Raw genomic sequence first — 19,237 nt, 5'->3', positions numbered from 1 at the left:
TATGTATGGGGAACCCCAAAAATTATTGTTTTTTTTTCTATTTTTGTGTGAAAATCTTAATGCGGTTCACAGAGTGACAGAATGCATCTACTTACCAAGTTTCAACAGTATAGTTTTTATAGTTTCGGAAAAAAGTGGCTGTGGCATACGGACGGACAGACAGACAGACAGACATGACGAATCTATAAGGGTTCCATTTTTTGCCATTTGGCTACCGGACAAGTGTTTTTAGAACGTTATTTATTTTAAGATTAGTTTTATTTATTTTTAGTTTTAGTTTTTAAGTTTTATAGGTTAGTTATTTAATTTTGTATTTAAATTGTAATGTTTGATAATAAAATAAGTACAAATTTATATATTATATAACATGTGTAGGTACTGAAATCGCATGGGGAGAACTAGCTTGTTCAACAGCTAAATTTTTGTCGAAGTTCATCTAGCTATAACATGAATATGGTGCATTATATCAAAAATATATAAAACGTTTTTTGTTAAAAATTTAATAATAGTTATTTACGATACAAGTGCGGAAAAGAGGAAATTCGAAACGAGTGGCGATAAATTAAAACACGACCGCAGGGAGTGTTTTTAATCGACACGAGTTGCGAATTACCTATTCGCACGTGTATCGTACAACGTTTTACAGTACATATGGCCCTTTAAACTTTCGACATATGCACGAAAAGTGCTATTTGACGCACTAGTGCGAGAAAGTAGCACCATATGTACTGTAAAGGATTATTTCGTTTATTGATACTTCTTTCCTATAATGTAAATACATTACCCAAAAAAATAAAATAAACGGTCAACATATTAAATATGTCCCGACATATTAAATATGTCCCGGTTGACTGTTTTTTTTTATGAAGTTTACATGCTTGTTGCTGTATGTTATTTCTGACTAGCGACCCGCCCCGACTTCGCACGGGTTACCCCTTAACAAATTATACACCTAAACCTTCCTCAAGAATCACTCTATTGATAGGTGAAAAACGCATGAAAATCGGTTCAATCTGAACGAGTTTATCGCGAACATACATACACACAAACACACATTTGTTTTTATAAGGTGTGAGCAAAGTACTTATTTTGCTAAACGACCCATCTAGCGGGCTACACGGGAACTAACAAGAAAAGCGTGGTGGAAGCTTAGTGAACGTGCATTTTCCACTACAAGCTTCCAAGTAGTACATTTGGTAGTTCTGCTATTCTCTCATAGATGGCGTCTTAATAAAAGTGCTTGTTTGCTAAAATTGTTAGGGGTGTCGAATTTTTTTATTTGAGCCTTGGGACGTACAATTTTGTAGACCACAATTAAAGCTAATAAAATATTATTTTTTACTAGTAATCAAATAAAAATATAATTACAAACCTGACTAGGGAACAAATCAAATAATTTTTATGAAATATTTTGATGTTTAAAAACCAATTAAAAACAAACCGCAACACGCGATTGAAGACGCGGGCTCGATTCCCGCCTCAGCCACTGGTGGACTTTTTCTTTCATCGATTTCATAATCAATTAATTGGCCAATTACATTAAAAATAATTTTTGAATGCCACTTGTCTGTTATAAAAAATCAAAGATAGATATAACTCCGTAATAGATGGATACAGTCTAATGAAAAAACGTGCCTCGAAAATCACGAAAATTTGATTCTTGATCAGATGGCGCCACTAGTTCTGGCCTACTCTCGTATAGAGGGCGTTGACGGTTTCGTTTGTTATTTATAATTTTAACGCATATCAGTGAAAGACCATGGGTCAAAATCATATAAAAATAATAAATGCAAATAAAAAAATCATTTATTCATATTTAAATACATTTTAACGTATTTTTATAAATCTTAATTTTTAGTTTTAAAGTATGACGATAGATGGCAGTGAATTTACAGTGGTTACAAAATTTACTATGACAGTACCGCTCTATCTTATTATATCCTCTTTGGTAATAGGTACCATCGCCCACACTGTTAACTGACAGTTCGTAAACCTTATTACAAACGGCATAAGGTCCATTGATGGACAGTTAGTGTTGCTGTTTGTACCTATCCTAACTATTTTGAAACTCGGTACCTACCTATTTTTAGGGTTCCGTAGCCAAATGGCAAAAAACGGAACACTTATGGATTCGTCATGTCTGTCTGTTTGTCCGTCCGTACTCTGCCGTATGTCACAGCCACTTTTATCCGAAACTATAAGAACTATACTGTTGAAACTTGGTAAGTATTATGTATTCTGTGAACCGCATTAAGATTTTCACACAAAAACAGAAAAAAAAACATAAATTTTGGGGGTTCCCCATACTTAGAACTGAAACTCAAAAAAAATTTTATTTATCAAACCCATACGTGTGGGGTATCTATGGATGGGTCTTCAAAAATGATATTGAGGTATTTAATGACATTATTTTCTAAACTGAATAGTTTGCGCGACAGACACTTCCAAAGTGGTAAAATGTCTCCCCCCCTGTAACTTCTAAAATAAGAGAATGATAAAACTAAAAAAAATATATGATGTACATTACCATGTAAACTTCCACCGAAAATTGGTTTGAACGAGATCTAGTAAGTAGTTTTTTTTAATACGTCATAAATCGTAAACCGCAATTTAACTTTCACTCACGTTTCTCATAAAAAATACATTGTTTAAATTGTGTAATGTACGGAACCCTCGCCTCGGTGCGCGAGTCCGACTCGCACTTGGCCGGTTTTTGTATATTAGCGCCATCGACGCTATATTTTATGGCATTTGCAATGACAAAGTGTGGCAATGCCATTATTAATGACAAATTCCTATGAAACTAATGACGCTTTAAAAATTGACACGACCTCACTTTGAAGTCCTATTCAAATCGGTGCATAGTTAGATTAGACGAAGTTACATAAAAAATATTTATTTATTTATCTTTACTGCATAAGTTTGTAAATGTTTTATTTCATTGATTTAGGTTGTAAGTTTTATTAGTTTTTACTGTATTTTATGTTTACTTTAACACCTTCTATTATGGTTGGGGAGCCCAAGAGGGTGATTTGGAGTTACTCGAGCGCGTCAGATTAAGATAGGGGGGATACCTTGCATCCTGTTGAGTACCTCCACCAAGTATGCGTCCTTGAAACAGAGCCGGGAGTCCAGGTCAGCCCGTCAGAATAGTAAAAAAAATCGCGACCTTGAAATACTCGAGCGCGTCAGATTTATCTGGATTATACTTGTTAAATAGTGCCCATTTCAATAATATGACGATTTTAGCGATCCGTAGGCGAGTGGCAGGGGCACAAAGTTGCAAAAAAATCACGACCTTGGCTTACTCAAGCGCATTCTAATTTTATTTCAATTTCAAGGGAATAATACAAAAATAACGAAATAAAAAAAAACTGCCAATTTGCGCAAGCCGTCTAGCGTCTGTAGTTTGCGAGATATGGACGCTGTGTCAACTTATCTTTGTGTTAACCTACCTCGGTCTCCCCTATTCTGTGTTATGACTTGAGTTTATTTTTTTCTGTTCATATATAGATTTGGCAATAAGTACATAATACCTGTAGCCATGCCCTTGAGGTTTTCCGTGTGTTTTGACACTTCGGCATTATCAATAAAAGGCATTTCTGATTCATAGATAACAAAGCTTTTATCCTAATGGAGCTACCACTCACGTGATAATATAGTACCGCCATTAAAATCAAATTAGACTTTATTTCAATAATATAAGGTCGCAAACTAAATGGTTGGGTTGTATTTAATCTGAAGTGCCTTTAAATGATAGCTCGCTTTATCTAGTCAGTATCATAGAAAGCTTGGTCATAGTGCATTGGTTTAGTGTTTTCATTTGTTTTATTATTTAATTTATATTATTTATTGAACATGTATATTTTCCGTTAACCGTGTTTCTTTTATGGGTAGGTAGTTAATGACTTCAGCTTAACCATCTATATCAGAAACCGTAGTGTAAATTTCATTCGATAGCGTGACGAGCGTTTCGCATTTACGTTATGTCTATTTTTTGTGGATTTTTAACAGCGCGCCAAGCGGGACGTTTTGGAAACAACTCCCATACAAAATGACACAACCCAAACGCGTACGACGTCACGTCCCGCTATCGAATCAAATATACACTAGGGACACTGGACGTTTTTGAGCTTTTATGTGTCTAAATATTCTGTTTCCGTTTGATTTTTTTCAGCTTTTTTGTGGTTTCAAAGAAAATGTGTTTTTAAGGAATTACTAGTTAGTAAAATAAAATTAGGAATTGAAACTGAATAATGAAAGTACATAATGTTCTGTGGAATTGATAATAACATAAGTTTGTCTCAAAAGATGCTGGATTATGATGAATTAGCGGTTAAAACTAATTGGAGCTATGATTATCTTTTAGATGTAAGTACATTTGTTTAAAATTAGAATATAATAATATCATATATATCTTTATTGCGATCATGTTCAATACAGAGGATGGTACAAAACATTTTGAAGTAGGTACATGATACCCCGTTAGGGCACTGCAACATATTGGTTCTGTAAGGACGTAGGACTATTTGAGACAGCGAAAATTTCAAGCTTATTTTAAGCTTAAGTATGTATGTCCAAATACTGTACAAACGTATTTTTTTAATGTACCTACCTACATATTTGTTCTTCTGAAATATTGTCAGAAAAGTATACGGTACGTTGTTCTCAATTAAAATCTACTAGTAGGTACTGATGGTATTACTACAAATCGTAGTAGGCTTTACAAATGACGTAATACTGTTGTAATTAGAAAATTAAGTAAAATTAAAAGTATACAGTACGTTGTTCTCAATTAAAATCTACTAGTAGGTACTGATGGTATTACTACAAATCGTAGTAGGCTTTACAAATGACGTAATACTGTTGTAATTAGAAAATTAAGTAAAATTTAAGTTCCGAATTATCTAGGGACATTACTAAATTGTTGTAAACGATCACATACTAGAGTTAGACCAAGAAAAGTATTCAACGATTTTGATAGCATACGCAGTGCAATTGTTATTCATACGTCATAAGAATTTTGACGTTTAAAATAACACTTGCACTGCGTGTGCTATCAAAATCATTGCAGACTTTTGTTGGTCTAACTCTAGTAACTTTACTAGCCAGGTTCAGGCCAATTGCCCAGATTTATCACATTTTAAGCACTTTTATTTCAATTACAGATAGATACATCACAATTCCCTTTTCCAAACACACTATGGCACGTAAAATCCCCAAAAGAAATAGCACTAAAAACAACCCCAATGCTCATCATCGGCATTTTTGGTATCTTCCTGAACTCCGTGATTCTGATCACCTTAGCCAAGAACAGGTGGCTATGGACAGCAAGTAATTACCTTATTGGAAATTTGGCAGTGACTGATCTGCTGACGCTGTTGTTCTGTCCCTGGTTCATGTTGGTTAGGGACTTTTATCAGAACTATGTGTTAAAGAATTTTGGCTGCCGTTTCGAGGGATTTATGCAAGGTATTTATTACATTTGTGAATAAATTATTCTGATTAGGTACTCCAGTATTGTGGACATGATGATAATAAACCAGATAGAATTTACTGTTACGCAAATAAATCCTGTGGGCGATGGATCATTTATGTGGTTCGACAATCTTGATTATCTGTTTAATACAGTACTACTACAAAACAATATTGCTTAATGTTGTTCTATTTAAATGAATCCCTAAACAACAACGAAAGTAATATTTACTAGCTGCAACCTGTAAGGGTCATGAATTAACAAAAAAACATTTTCTAAGACATTCCTTTTCCTTTCTTTGAATAGTTTTACATAATTTTAATACAATATTGGAGAGGCCGGGAAAGGGCAATTCGTGGATTAGTTTCGATTTTGACAGACGACGCGAAGCGGAGTCCAACAAAGAAGACGAATCAATGAATTGCTAATCATTATTTAAATGGTTCAAATCGAACCTTCACATCAAAAACGTCAAAAATCACGTTCCAAACATAACTGTTTTTAAAGTTTCCAATCTTGTTCAAAATGCCAATTTTATTAAGATATCTTGTTCATTTGTACAACATTAAAAAAGATAATTCGAGCATATAGGCATTTTCGTTCGAGGGGTTTAAATAAAACTGTTTATTTATTTGATTTTGACATAATGAACATCTTCCCGTACTAGTTTTGATACAATAAGGCGAACATTTCCGAGCATATTGGAGAAAAAGTTATTACCCAATATGTACTTTAATCTAAAGTCTGCTTACAACTTTTACTTAGCCAAGTTACAGATATGCGAAAGGATTCCAAAAACTTGAAAACGTTTGCGGAAAACCAAAAAATCACAGGAAATAAAGGAAACTTTCATTCTGGATATTGAATATTTCGATCCCCATACACAAATATGTTTCTGAAAATTTTCCATAGGTAATTTTATATTTTTTCCCGATGGCATATCGACTTCTGTTTAAGCAACAATGCTGCTGGCAGCAGTAGGTGCAGTGATGCTAGTCTGCTACGATAGAATGGCTGCAGCAGCCCTAACAGCAGACGCGAGGGTTACAAAGTCAGCAGCTCCAAAACTGATCATCATCAGCTGGGTCGCAGCCATCTTGTTGTCACTACCCTGGATCATTAAGCGAGAATATGTGGTAAGTTAGCTTTTTGTGCCAATGCCAAACTAAATAATTATAAATCACTATTGGGTTCTGTGCAGTTACAGAAATTAATGAAGGATATAGCGTATTTGCGATTTATTTAAAAAAAAATTTTTTGTCAAAAGTTAGGAATGAAGGCATACTAACTAAGAAACAAAAATCATGTTGTCCTGTTAGCAGGACACTACCTATTTCATGAAAAATTATTAAATTTCATATTTAAGGAACGTCAATGGCTGGATCACTTGGAGACGTATTGCGTTGAAGACATCAAGTTCCTTGGTATCTACTGGCACTTTACGCTCAGTATGCTGGTTTGGATCCCTCTGGGAGTCATGGTTTTAACTGTAAGTGTTTCTTATTTAGTGCCAGTTGCACTATCCGTACTTGACAGACTGATCAACGTCACCCGGCGCGCCGCGGCGGTTTACTATGAAACTTTCCATACAATAAAATTTAGCGAACTCTTTAACGATGACAAACAGTTTGGTGCAACCGACCCTAAGTGTTTAGTTTCGGTCCGATCAAATTAAACAAATATTAAATACTTTGAACTTTTTCCTTACGCTTACAATTAAGATTCTTATCAGCAAGTTTATGCTTAGGTTTCTTTGCATTCAATTTTGTCATTGACCTGACACCAAAGCCGACTTTATTTTTCGATTCGTTCATTTTCTCTTGTATTTTTCATTTAGGTATCGTCAATTTTTATATACAAAGAAGATATTGACGATTCAAAGGATCCTACTTACATAATTATCTTTTCTTTAATATTTTATCCTTCAGTACGGCACAATAATGTGGAAGTTAGAGTGCAGTGCAAGGAAACTACGAGGGAGCGGTCAGACAGCCGCCAGAGCCCGACGTCGAGCTATGAGGATAACCGCATCCGTTTTACTAGCGGCTGTCTTCTGCAGGGTCCCATACACACTGCTGATCTATTGGAGGAACAATAACAGCATGACCATAAATTCTGTAAGTTAACATAAGGCTTTCTGTGGTTGTGAATAGGAAAGGACAAACTCATCGTATGAGCTCGACACCAAGCTTTTAGAATTACCGCATACATTCTACTCGCGGCTGTCTTCTGCAGGGCTGCTGATCTATTGGAGGAACAATAATAACATAGTATTAGGTAGAGAGCCTCTGATGCATGCGCGGGTTCGTAACTGGTGCAAAGGTTGGCCATCGCTATCCAACGTGGTAACGCGGCAAGTGTGATGGGCACCTTTGCACCCGGTACAGCTCGCGGAGGTCTTTTTTAATAGAATATTTAATCAGCTTTGTATTTAGTTGATTAATTTAAATAAGTATGCTTAAGTTACATTTTATCTGGAATACAATTTGACAAAAGTTCAATGTTTTTTTTTCTAGGTGGACGGTATCTTCGCTATTATCTGGTTTGCGGGAAATTTGCTTATGTACTTCAACAGCGCTATCAACCCTCTTATCTACGGGTTCACTAATCTCAGGTTCCGTAGGGCTATGGATAGGACTCCTGGTATAGCCTGCTGTAGATTTGGGTCTTGGTGCTGTGTTTGTGCCATGGTATGTACAATAGGTTCCCTGAATTGCCTGAGTCAGTTGAGCTATAAAATGGATGTTTCGTATAAATATGCTACATTTAAAGCAAATAAATTACTATTACTATTACTATGAAATTAGGGTTTACAATGCCAGATAATCGATACTAAATAGTCCTTAGTAAATTTAAAAAAGGACCTTACTTCAAAGTCTAGTTACACGATTTGTGCGTTGCGGTTGACATCGCGTGCTCACGGTAGATCATCGCTAACCGTCGGTTATTTAGTAAATACAACACCCACACACAGGTGGTTCCGCTCGACAATTCTTCAACCGTCATAGAGTATAACTCAAACTTAAACTTGAAAAAGAATTTAAAAGTATCAAGAGCAATAATAATGAAATCAAAATTTTCCGTGCTGTTACAGTTAAAAAAGAAACAACCGCCCCCTTCAGTGAGATACAAAAACTCAGAGAAGATCTTCGTAATTGAGAATTCACCGAAACCAAACCGGAAGTTGACGAAAGCACTCAAGAACGTGCTGCGTATCAATAAGGATACATTAGAGCTTAGTATACCTAAAGCCGACGAAATCACCGGGAAACCTACTAAAGTTACTCCGTTGAGACCTGATAACTGAACTGTTAAGTTAATCAAGTTAATGTATAAAACGTAAAAATTTGAATATTACCTATTTTGTCCTTTTTCCGAAAATTGTGTATATTTTTTAAAATCAAGATGACTAAAATCTAAAATATCGGTATTGTCATATCTCTATTGAGCTTTTTTTGACCAAGTAATTGTGAATAAAGCATAATAAACATTGTTAATTGTTATAAATGTATTTATTTCATGGTATTAATATTAACATAACTATAGTTGGTCAAGCAAATATTGTCAGGAGAAAAAGGCGCATAATTCAAATTTTCTATGGGACGATATCCCTTCGCGCCTACATTTTTTAAATTTGCCGCCTTTTTCTACTGAAAAGATTTGCTTGACCAACTTTAAATATTGTACGAGTAATGTCTTAAGTTTTCAGTGTAATAAATTGAGTTAATAATGAAAGCTTATTATGTAACTTTCTTTTTTCACTTAGTCAACAGAAAGACACTCAGTACCTCTACCATCAGTTGCCAGAGTAAATTTCACTTACTTTAAGTGAATAAACGCGCCGTACGTCACATATTTACGTCGGTTTACGTATTATGTGCCCAACTTCACTCCACTGCAAACGATGCTGACCCTTTCTAAGTATACTAAAAAACAGAGCAAGAATTATATCGGAGTATTGTACAGCGCCTCTAGGTGTCACCTAAAGAACTAAATATCAAACGTATGAGTAAACGGTAAATTACCTATCGAAATCCTTAGCAAACTACCAGTTTTGACATTGACATATTTACTCACGTCTACGCGGTCAACGTAATTTACTTTCTTGTATATATGTATGTGTTTATTGTTAATTTAATATTAATAATATTATTTAAGGTATCATATAATGTTTATAATTCTCTGAATTCAAAATTCTGGGCTAAATCATCAGTGGCGTGCCTAGAGTTTTGGAGTAAGGGAAGCCGAAAGATTATGTTTTCGTAATAACTGTATCTTCACTCTTTGTACTCAAATGAATTTCCTAGCGTATCGAGGCCAGCTAATCATAGCGCACAGGGCATACTCATACTACTACTAGATATAATTTTACAAACATATCAGGGCCTACCGCGAACACCGAAGTTTGCAAGTTGCAGGCAACAACAATCCCTTGTGTTTTGTAAACGGCCGTACAGAATTTTCTCTTATGCGACTGACTTATCTGAGAATACAAAAGTCGTGTGTTGATTTTGGCGCGGAAATGATATCCCGTTTTTCTACAAAGTTTAACGATTTTACCTTGCCTTCGTTGAGTAATACGTGGACACATCCCTTCCCTTCACAAGAAACGACTTCATCCATAGTTAATGTAGCCACTTTCATAAGTTTTACAAGCAAATTAGAGGACAAATTTTATTGTAAGTACAAACGCGTAACTGAACAAGGCCACGTCGACTAAATAATAATATACTTGAAGTTAATTATTAAACACGAACTATGCAGCTAACTTCATACCAAATAAAATTGCTATAGTTTGTCAAACATGAATCTAGATTCATGCTCATTTCAAACATAGACAGAGAGAATCATACTATCTTTGTCTTTCACTGGTACTAGCACCCAAAAGAAAAGGATGAGTATAGTTTTTTTGTTCTTATTTACTGCCAATTTGGTTTAACCAACAATAGTCGGTAAATAAGGCCCCATACGCACGAGAGTTTTTTCAACGCGCGTTAAAAAAGCGTTTGAATGACAAATGGATAACCATGTATGTATTCACACGAAGGCGGTTTTTAAGCGCGGCGCTTTTTAGGGTTCCGTAGCCAAATGGCAAAAAACGGAACCCTTATGGATTCGTCATGTCTGTCTGTCTGTCTGTCCGTCCGTATGTCAGAGCCACTTTTTTCCGAAATTATAAAAACTATAATGTTAAAACTTGGTAAGTACATGTATGTTGTGAACTGCATTAAGATTTTCACACAAAAATAGAAAAAAAAAATTTAGAACTGAAACTCAAATTTTTTTTCATCAAACCCATACGTGTGGGGTGTGGGGTATCTATGGATAGGTCTTTAAAAAATGATATTGAGGTTTCTAATATCATATCTTTCTAAACTGAATAGTTTGCGCGAGAGACACTTCCAAAGTAGTAAATGTGTCCCCCCCCCTGTAACTACACTGTTTAAATACAAAATTAAATACAAAAATACATTGTTTAAATTGTGTAATGTACGGAACCCTCGGTGCGCGAGTCCGACTCGCACTTGGCCGGTTTTTATCGAGCACTGTTCGATTTTCGGCGTTGAGCGTTGGCCGTAAATTGAATTGAGCATACGGAACTCCGTGTATCTGTTCCCACAAGCGTTATAAAAGCGCCGGCGCTGCTGTCAGATGGCTGTCGAGTGTCAATCTTTGGTGTCAATCGTCATGGCTCTGCCGAGACGCGTTTGAATACATAACGCATATCGTACCATTCGTAACAAATAACTATGTGGGAGCTCGATCCCGAATTATTAATTCAAGAAATCGAGTCCCGACCACTTTTACCGGAATACGGAAATAAACTACTTAAAAAATGACGCGTGTTTTTATTACTACACTTCCACAAGGCAGGGACTGCAGGGAGTACGACTTACAAGTGATTTTTAAGCGTTCATATGAACACAAATATCAGAAACGGTAAAAAAGCTCCAACGTCGGGTTTTAACGCGACGCTTTTTAAGCTCTCGTGCGAATGGGGCCTAATTTAATATGTGTTTAAAACGCGAGTTTTAAATGTTATGCACCTCTTGCTAAACCATAGTGTTGTTTTGATTACACATGATTTTCTGTATCAGAAACTGTATGTGTGAACTGGGTCTAATGACAAGCAGATTAGATCCACGCAAAAGCAAACAAAAATGGTATTACTATGATAATCTAAATTATCAAATCTCATATAGTCTTATTTATATACTTATATATGAAGTTAGTATGAGATGTAGTTATTACTGTTAGTTGTACATACTTACCAAATATGCTACAAACCTATTAAACAAAAAATACCACTTCATTTTATTGTTATTTATTACAACCTTGGAAATATTGTTGCGTTCCAGAAGGTACATCATTTTTCTAGCAAGTGTTCACAAAGTTAAATATCTAGCATAATCTACCTCTATGACTATATAACATTTTTAGAATTTCCAGTTGCCTGTGGCCTGTTTTATTTACTAATTGCATTGATATGTAGTTCGAAGCGGTTAAAGTACCTAAAGATTACTCAGGTTTAGGTGATTTATCAACTATACATCTAACTTCCACTACCAACATATTTTTAGTTCTTATTTAGTTTTTAAAAAGCACTGTATAACACTATATTCTTCAGATATCTTCCTGTTTTTATAATTTCTGAATGTGTAATGATGTTTACTGGCCAAGTCACATCCAGAATACTGCACATTCGGCCACATCAGATGATGTGGCTGTGATCATACAGTTCCATAGCTGTTACTTAAGTTTCCAAGTTTCATCAGCTACTATCATTGTTGTTATACTCCTGAAAAAGAATAAGTTTATAGGTTATTTAGTTGTAAGTTTAATGCTACCTACGTTAAGCATTATACACATTCATACTTTATACATTAGTCACTAATCATATGGTATATTTACCTTGCATTTTGAAAAGGTATCGGGACATCATAAAGACATCGATGGACAGACATGGCAGGTTGTCTGATAGGATTAGGCCTTACAATAACACTCCATCATTATATTTGTGGGGTTGTTTTCTTGGAGGAACAAAAGTTTTACTATAAGGCGTTTAATTCGACCGAACTTTACACAGTGTAGTTATTTATTTTAATATTATTTTCTAAACGGGCACTCTTGTTTGACTGTTTGACACTCTTAGCGTACGTTCAAATACTTCTGTTTTTTCGTGTGTTTTAGGTAAGTAGTGATAAAACTACAATGATTAACTAAGCATTTAAACGATAATTTAAAGACGGAAATGCATTTGTAACATGATAAAACGGTAATAAACATCCGAATAAAAATATTTCGTTCAAATATTGTTGTTTTTAAGTTGACAGAAAATGTCACATCGAAAACGCACGTATTTTTCGATGACAGCTGTCACGTTTATTCGCGTAAACGGCGTAAAGTATTTACCTAGAATAATTCTGGCTCAGTTTTTGTTATATAGTTAGAAAGAGAACGTTATAGGTGTGAAGTTAGGCATGTATCGAAAACTCACGTTAAAACGTTTGTGACTCATGGTGCCAGTTGATTTTTTTAGTTTTTTACGTGACCGGTAGAGGCACTGTACAATTACTCCATACATTTTCCTTAACTTTCTCACTTTCGACTGTCATTTACGGAACTCATGGTAGCCGTACAGATCCATTTTCAGTATCAGTAACTTCTAGTTGACTGGCCAGCTCTTGTATCTTTGCTTCTAGGGCGTCTTTCATGTGGGGCTCCACTCGAAGAATATTTGCAGCTTCTTGCAGTAGAACCATACATTCCATTAAACGATCCTGTGAGAAAACATGATTTATTGTATCGTTATTCTGTATTATAATTGCCTTCTTTTATTTGTAAATGTTAAGTAGTTCCACTAGTTTCATTGTATAAATATTTAGATTAGGTATGTATCGCTGATCGCTGTTCGTTTTATCTTGTCAATATAAACAAAAGTAACTTTCTGTTTGTATAAATACATGTATTTAATTTTTTGTTTTTTGATATGAGTTGATAAATATATTTTGTTTTAAATTAAATTTACTACTTATATCTTTATAAAGTAATAATAAATATAAATCTAAGAAAAATGCACTTATTTAAAAAATATAGGCACAAAAGATCAATCTCCAGACAAATGTTGTATTTCACGCCATTTTCTACTGACAAAAGTGGTTTGCCAGAGTATAAATGCACCGCCATCTTTAAAGTAATATTAACGTTATGTTAAAACTAACAGTTGAATGTAACATTTAAAACTTTCGCGGTTTAAACACATATTAAATCACATTTAGAAACGGGTCTATCGCGAATTTATTTTGTCTCCACTGAACGCCATTATTATCCTCGAGTTGTGCGAGAAGCGATTGAAATCAAGAAGTATCCCAGAAATTTTAATAGGGAAGATGGTTTTAACTTATCGGCAACTTGGGGACCAGTGATCCAGAAGTTAAAGCCAAGGGATCTATCTTCGGATGTGTGCGCGGATGTTGTGAGTGTTGTGTGTCGGACTATTGACAATAATTAACTTTTAGTGGGTGGTTTGAAAATGTGATGTCTACCTCGAACTTTAAATGCACTTTTCGTGGGGGAGTCACACAAATCTCTGTTTTGACATTTTGCTGGGACGTCAGTTAGCCGCGACCACGACCAGTGAAACCTGTGTCGAAACGTCGGTAAATAAAGGTAACAAAATAAATTCGCGATATACCCGTTTCTAAATGTGATTTAACAGTTGAATGATCCATCACGTGAACTACCGCAATATAACTCAAACACAATATAATTTTGTTAGCATCATTCTATTTGGCTGAATTCCAAAATTTGTTTTTATGTTTTGTAGAAACTCACGTGCTGAACCCATTCACAAATGTAAGGATTAATGAAAATAAGAATGAGTAGTTTTTAGGGTTCCGTACTCTAAGACTCCGCTGTACGTCTGTCAACAGGCTGTATCTCATGAACCGTGATAGCTAGACAGCTGAAATTTTCACAGCTGATGTATTTCTGTTGCCGCTATAACAACAAATACTAAAATCAAAATAAAATAAATACTTAAGGGGGGCTCCTATACAGCAATCGTGAATTTTTTGTCGTTTTTTGCGTAATGTTACGGAACCCTTAGTGCGCGAGTCCGACTTTTTGGCCGGTTTTTTTATGACATGTGATATAATATTTAAAAAGAATTTCAAGGAAAAGGTCTAATTGTGGGTCTAATTATTTTATTGAAATTGATTCTTCAGGCCAATGACCATTACAATATTTGATCGTATTTGTTAAACACGTTGTGTTAAATGTATATATTTTTTTCTATTTTTGGATTAATTACCTGGGCAGCAGCTTTAGTCAACTTCTCAGTTTCAAATTCTCTCTTTGTCTGGATAGTCATAGCCGATTGTAAATCTAGGAGAAGGGTGCCTCTGAACCGCGTCCATCCCGGTTCAATTTTATCGGCAATTTCCAAAAGTTCATGACATAGGTCTATTTTCCGCTGCAGTAGGTTGTCTGATAAATCTGTAAATAATTAGGTATGAATAAATAGCTTTAAAATACCAAAAAACTGAGTTGTGTCACTATTAACTGGGGGTACGTTTTAAAAGAGGTTTATTTCTGAATGTACTGTATTCTGTAGTTTATAAATAAAACGTTATTTTGAAAGTACACTTCAATTGTTGTGAATACGTACCTATAGGTACGTCTATAAAATAATTTTAGGTTGTTCAATTGGTAAACATTTTTCAACATTCAAGCGGACCCCAAATTTCCACGAACTGTGGCAAAAAGCCGAGACAACGACGCTAGAAAGATGATGTATTGGTCGAATTTAAACTATCGTGAGACATAATACTAACTTTAAGCTAATTTTGCGGTTTCACTCACATCATCATGGTTTCATGTTGTATTGGTAAACATTTTTAAGTGGCAGGATTTAATTTTAAATTAACCTAAGCAGGGACACTTTGAAATGCCGCACAGAGCGTATCGTAATTATTACGTATCAATCCGTAACTGATAAATAGCAATATTACCTGATAAGCTGTATCCTTTGTAATTTCCATAAATCTGAATCAAGGCTAACTTTGCTTGCACTACTAAATGATTTGAAGGATGAAGTGTCTGACTGTATTTCATAATGAATTCTTCAAACTCCTTGGGGCCATTCCTATCGAGCTTATTTAGGTCTTGTTTCAGAGCATTGTTTCCCCAAAACATCTGCTTGCTCAGAATAAAATGGTCACACTTCTCGCATTTCCAATTTGCCGTTTCGTCCAAAGGATTTGTTGACATCAACATAGCCCCATTTGCTGCTCCCCCTAAATTGCAAACTGAACAGTATATGTTCCCTAGATTAGTTCCAAATTCGGTTGGGTCCCTACACCTGTCGCAGTCACAATCAAAACATTTGTTTATTTTTAGATGTCTCCGCCTATCCAAGGTACCCCATAGTGACTGTGTATACGTTGCAGTTATAGGTTCACCTTTAGAAATTGGCACAGTTGCAATAAGGGCCATATTATAATCGTCGCCCAAATAAATGTGACGAGTATTCGGTTTGCAGCTATGGTTCAACATTGAGGCTGTGACATAAATAGCCCGTAACCTTTTCGATCCGTCAGGAGATCTGACATCGAACGAGTTTGTATCAATGATTGAAGCCACTTTCAGAATAGTTTCCTCGTCGAAATCAAGTCCGAGAACTTGTATTATGAATGTACTGAGATTAGCTTTGAGAATTGAGTACAACGGCGTACGTATCCTCTCGTCTAAATGAGACTGCAGATTGATAATATTTTCAAATTGCTGAGGATTCGACTGTTTCATCAATAAGACTCTCATCGGTGCAATAACACAGTATGCTGCTTCATTTTTGTCCGGCTGTTCATATTTAATAGAGCACTTATAATTCTTTTCAGTCATGATTTTGCATTCTGCCTTATGTACTGCAGCTTTCTCGCACTTCTGGTTGCACATGGGCCATAAGCAAGACGTACATTTATAGAAATCAAGTTTGTCTCCGATTTTCATTGGCTCTAGCTTCTTTCCGCAAGCCAAGCAGTGTGCTGGTGAGGACATCTTGGGGCCGATTAATGCGGGTTTTTCTTTTAAAATCATTTCTCCTGGTTCGATATCTCGGGTTGCAACCATGTGTCGTCCGATGGTGTCGGAGTATTGGATCTTGAAAGCGCAGCATTTGAACTTGTGGCCTTCTCTCCATCCCAGTTTTTGGTGGGCCCTTGAGCAGTAGTAGACGAGCTTGCATCCTCCGCAGGTCTGATTGGCAGGTTTCTGGCAGACCTCGCACTGCGGAATTTCGCGCTTGTGCTCCATGGGTTCTGGTTAAAGCGACACGGCCGGCTTGTTAGAGCTCGACTACAATACTCGTTTTAAATAGATCACATAATTATCACTGGCTGAAACTTGGGCCGCCTGCCAACAAAATGAAACATAACGCCGTTATCTAGGGATAGAGGGCTATGCGGTGTTTCATGAGGTAAATGAATCGGAAAGTGAATTTATTTTGATTACATCACATTGACGACATTAAATTGTGTAAGATTACACATAGTACAATTGAATCTTATTATGATAATTTATTTAATAGTAATTATGATAAGTAATTTGATCATACTCCTATGAACAATTTAATACATACAATGAAAATGGTAAAAACATAAAATGGGACACCACATATTACGATCAATACGAATTGCAAACGCGTAGTTTTAAAATAAATTTCTATTAATAACTTGGTAATTAATAACCAACTGGAGCTAAAATGTGAACAGGTGGTCACTTTAGCAGTCCTAATTCACAACTAGACCAGTTTTGTCGCTTGGACATAAATGGTAGTGGACTTTAGACGGTATACACACAGTATAGATTGGTAAAAGCACAGAATAAATAATAGTAGGTACTATTAGGTACAGAAGTTTAACTCTCTAACAAAACGCGTCTCTTACGATAGATATGACCACAAGGTGGCGCAAGCGCGAGCAAGCGTCCGTTCCTTAGCGGTGCGCGGCAATTACTATGGCTAGACACCAAAATTGGTGTAGGCCGCTTGGGGCCGCATGTACTAGTAGTGACGCGACAGAATCGCGGAGTGAGCCACGCCTGGTAAAAGCAAGGATCAACAACACTGACACTCGGTGCAGCGTATACGCTGTGAGGTATATCACACGTTGTGGGTCTTCCTTATCCTGAGGCTCTTTATTACCCAAATCTTCGTATTGTGAATTTACAAAAATAACGTATTATCGTAACTAAATGCATCTAATCGTTTATTGTATAAAAATTGATTTAGAATTCAAATTATTAACATAATCAAGCGTTGATTTACGGAAATCCATATTACTCGTCGCATCGAACTATTCACGTATTAACAAAGCAATATTTGTTTTTAATTGATCCAGAATTCGCCCACAAATATTCATCTTTGATGCTAAAACTAGGGTTTGCAAACCGCAGCTCGAGAGTCGCATGCGGCTCTTTAGAGGTACAATTGCGGCTCTTCAAGTGACCGCAAAAATGAAAACTTCGAGTTCGTAGAGCCCTGAAATCACCATTTGTGGCTCTTTGAGCGTCCTAAAACTGGTGATTTCTACTGCTGTTGGTTGCTTTTTTGAGAAAAAGATCTCAAAAGTTTGCCGTCCCCTGTGCTAAAGTAACCAAATTAATCCAGTTTTACTCCGACATATATTTATTATATTCGCATCCAAATCTAAAACACAGCTTAAATTTTATTAACTGGGTACTATCGTAAATTTCAAATGAGTGTAACATAATGTTCAGAGCAAATAAAAAAAATAAAAATATCGTTGTTGCCGTGTTCGAATGCTCTTACAAAACAAATGCGACATTATTTTCTTTTCACAAGATTTAAATACCATCAAGCTGACAAATTTCCTACTAAAAATTGATTAAAATGACACTTACATATTTATTAGATTTTTCCAGTATCTACAGTACATGTATAGTGTATACAGTGTTCGCGATCGAATTGCCCCTTATTTGTGACGTTTTCAACCAAAAGGTACCACATTGCCGCTTGTTGATAAGGTTGATTTCTAATTGAAGCTATGATTTACTGACAAGCGACAATAATTACCCTTTTGGTTGAAAATGGCACATTTTATTATTTATTCACATATATAATTTTGAAGTCACTGTCTCAAGGTGCTGCTAGACGGACTATATTTTTACTGATAATTATGTATGGCTGTAACAGTGTGGCTGACAACATTGCCGGCATTTGCAGCCAGACTATGCAACATACGATAATGTTTTATGGCCCGGCTATTATGGCCACACATTTTTGATGTGGCCGATGCATTTTTATGGAGTGACGCGTGTCTTTTCAAGTCTAATGTTGCATAAATCACAGTGTAAAGACAAAAGTACAGTCATAGTGCTGCATATAGATATATTGACGAGATATATGTTTTCCAGCCACATGCTGAATTAAAATATTTTATTGTAATGCAGCATCTGTATATCAGCAGCAGCATAATGGATATTGGCGACAATGTTGTGGCCACATATTGCAGTAAAAATATAGCCCGTCTACAGGCTTCTTTAGAGGCGTGTAAATATATTTTTGGAATGTGGGCTTGTAAAGATGTTGTGAAATCGAGTACAGGTTTGCGAGAACCTTGCGCACGATATCATTGTGCTGATGCCAATATATATGATGATTTTGATTGGTTGCTGAAGCAAAGGGTACATTTCGTTGTCGTATGTCGTACAGCCATAAAAACGCGATGCGACCTGAAATGT

At 35.7% G+C, this 19,237-nt stretch overlaps 2 protein-coding genes across 2 annotated transcripts; one reads left to right on the top strand and one right to left on the bottom strand.

The window, feature by feature from the left end:
- The first annotated feature begins 4,203 nt into the window (after window positions 1–4,203).
- Window positions 4,204–8,831, top strand: LOC134746961 (red-sensitive opsin). Its single transcript, XM_063681533.1, has 7 exons — window positions 4,204–4,371; window positions 5,169–5,472; window positions 6,434–6,612; window positions 6,843–6,965; window positions 7,405–7,593; window positions 7,993–8,166; window positions 8,571–8,831. Exons 1-7 carry the CDS (start codon window positions 4,270–4,272, stop codon window positions 8,781–8,783), a joined length of 1,284 nt encoding a protein of 427 aa, XP_063537603.1. The 5' UTR covers window positions 4,204–4,269; the 3' UTR covers window positions 8,784–8,831.
- A 4,254-nt stretch (window positions 8,832–13,085) lies between these two features.
- Window positions 13,086–16,877, bottom strand: LOC134746448 (SET domain-containing protein SmydA-8-like). The gene is made up of 3 exons (XM_063680821.1): window positions 15,490–16,877; window positions 14,790–14,974; window positions 13,086–13,257 (listed from the first exon to the last, which is right to left on the bottom strand). Exons 1-3 carry the CDS (start codon window positions 16,787–16,789, stop codon window positions 13,102–13,104), a joined length of 1,641 nt encoding a protein of 546 aa, XP_063536891.1. The 5' UTR covers window positions 16,790–16,877; the 3' UTR covers window positions 13,086–13,101.
- Window positions 16,878–19,237: the final 2,360 nt, after the last annotated feature.

This window comes from Cydia strobilella, chromosome 13, assembly GCF_947568885.1.
Source record: "Cydia strobilella chromosome 13, ilCydStro3.1, whole genome shotgun sequence".
NCBI classification, from domain to species: Eukaryota; Metazoa; Arthropoda; class Insecta; order Lepidoptera; family Tortricidae; genus Cydia; species Cydia strobilella.
Note: the sequence above shows the minus strand (reverse complement) of the source record. Positions and strands in the feature narration are given on the sequence as shown.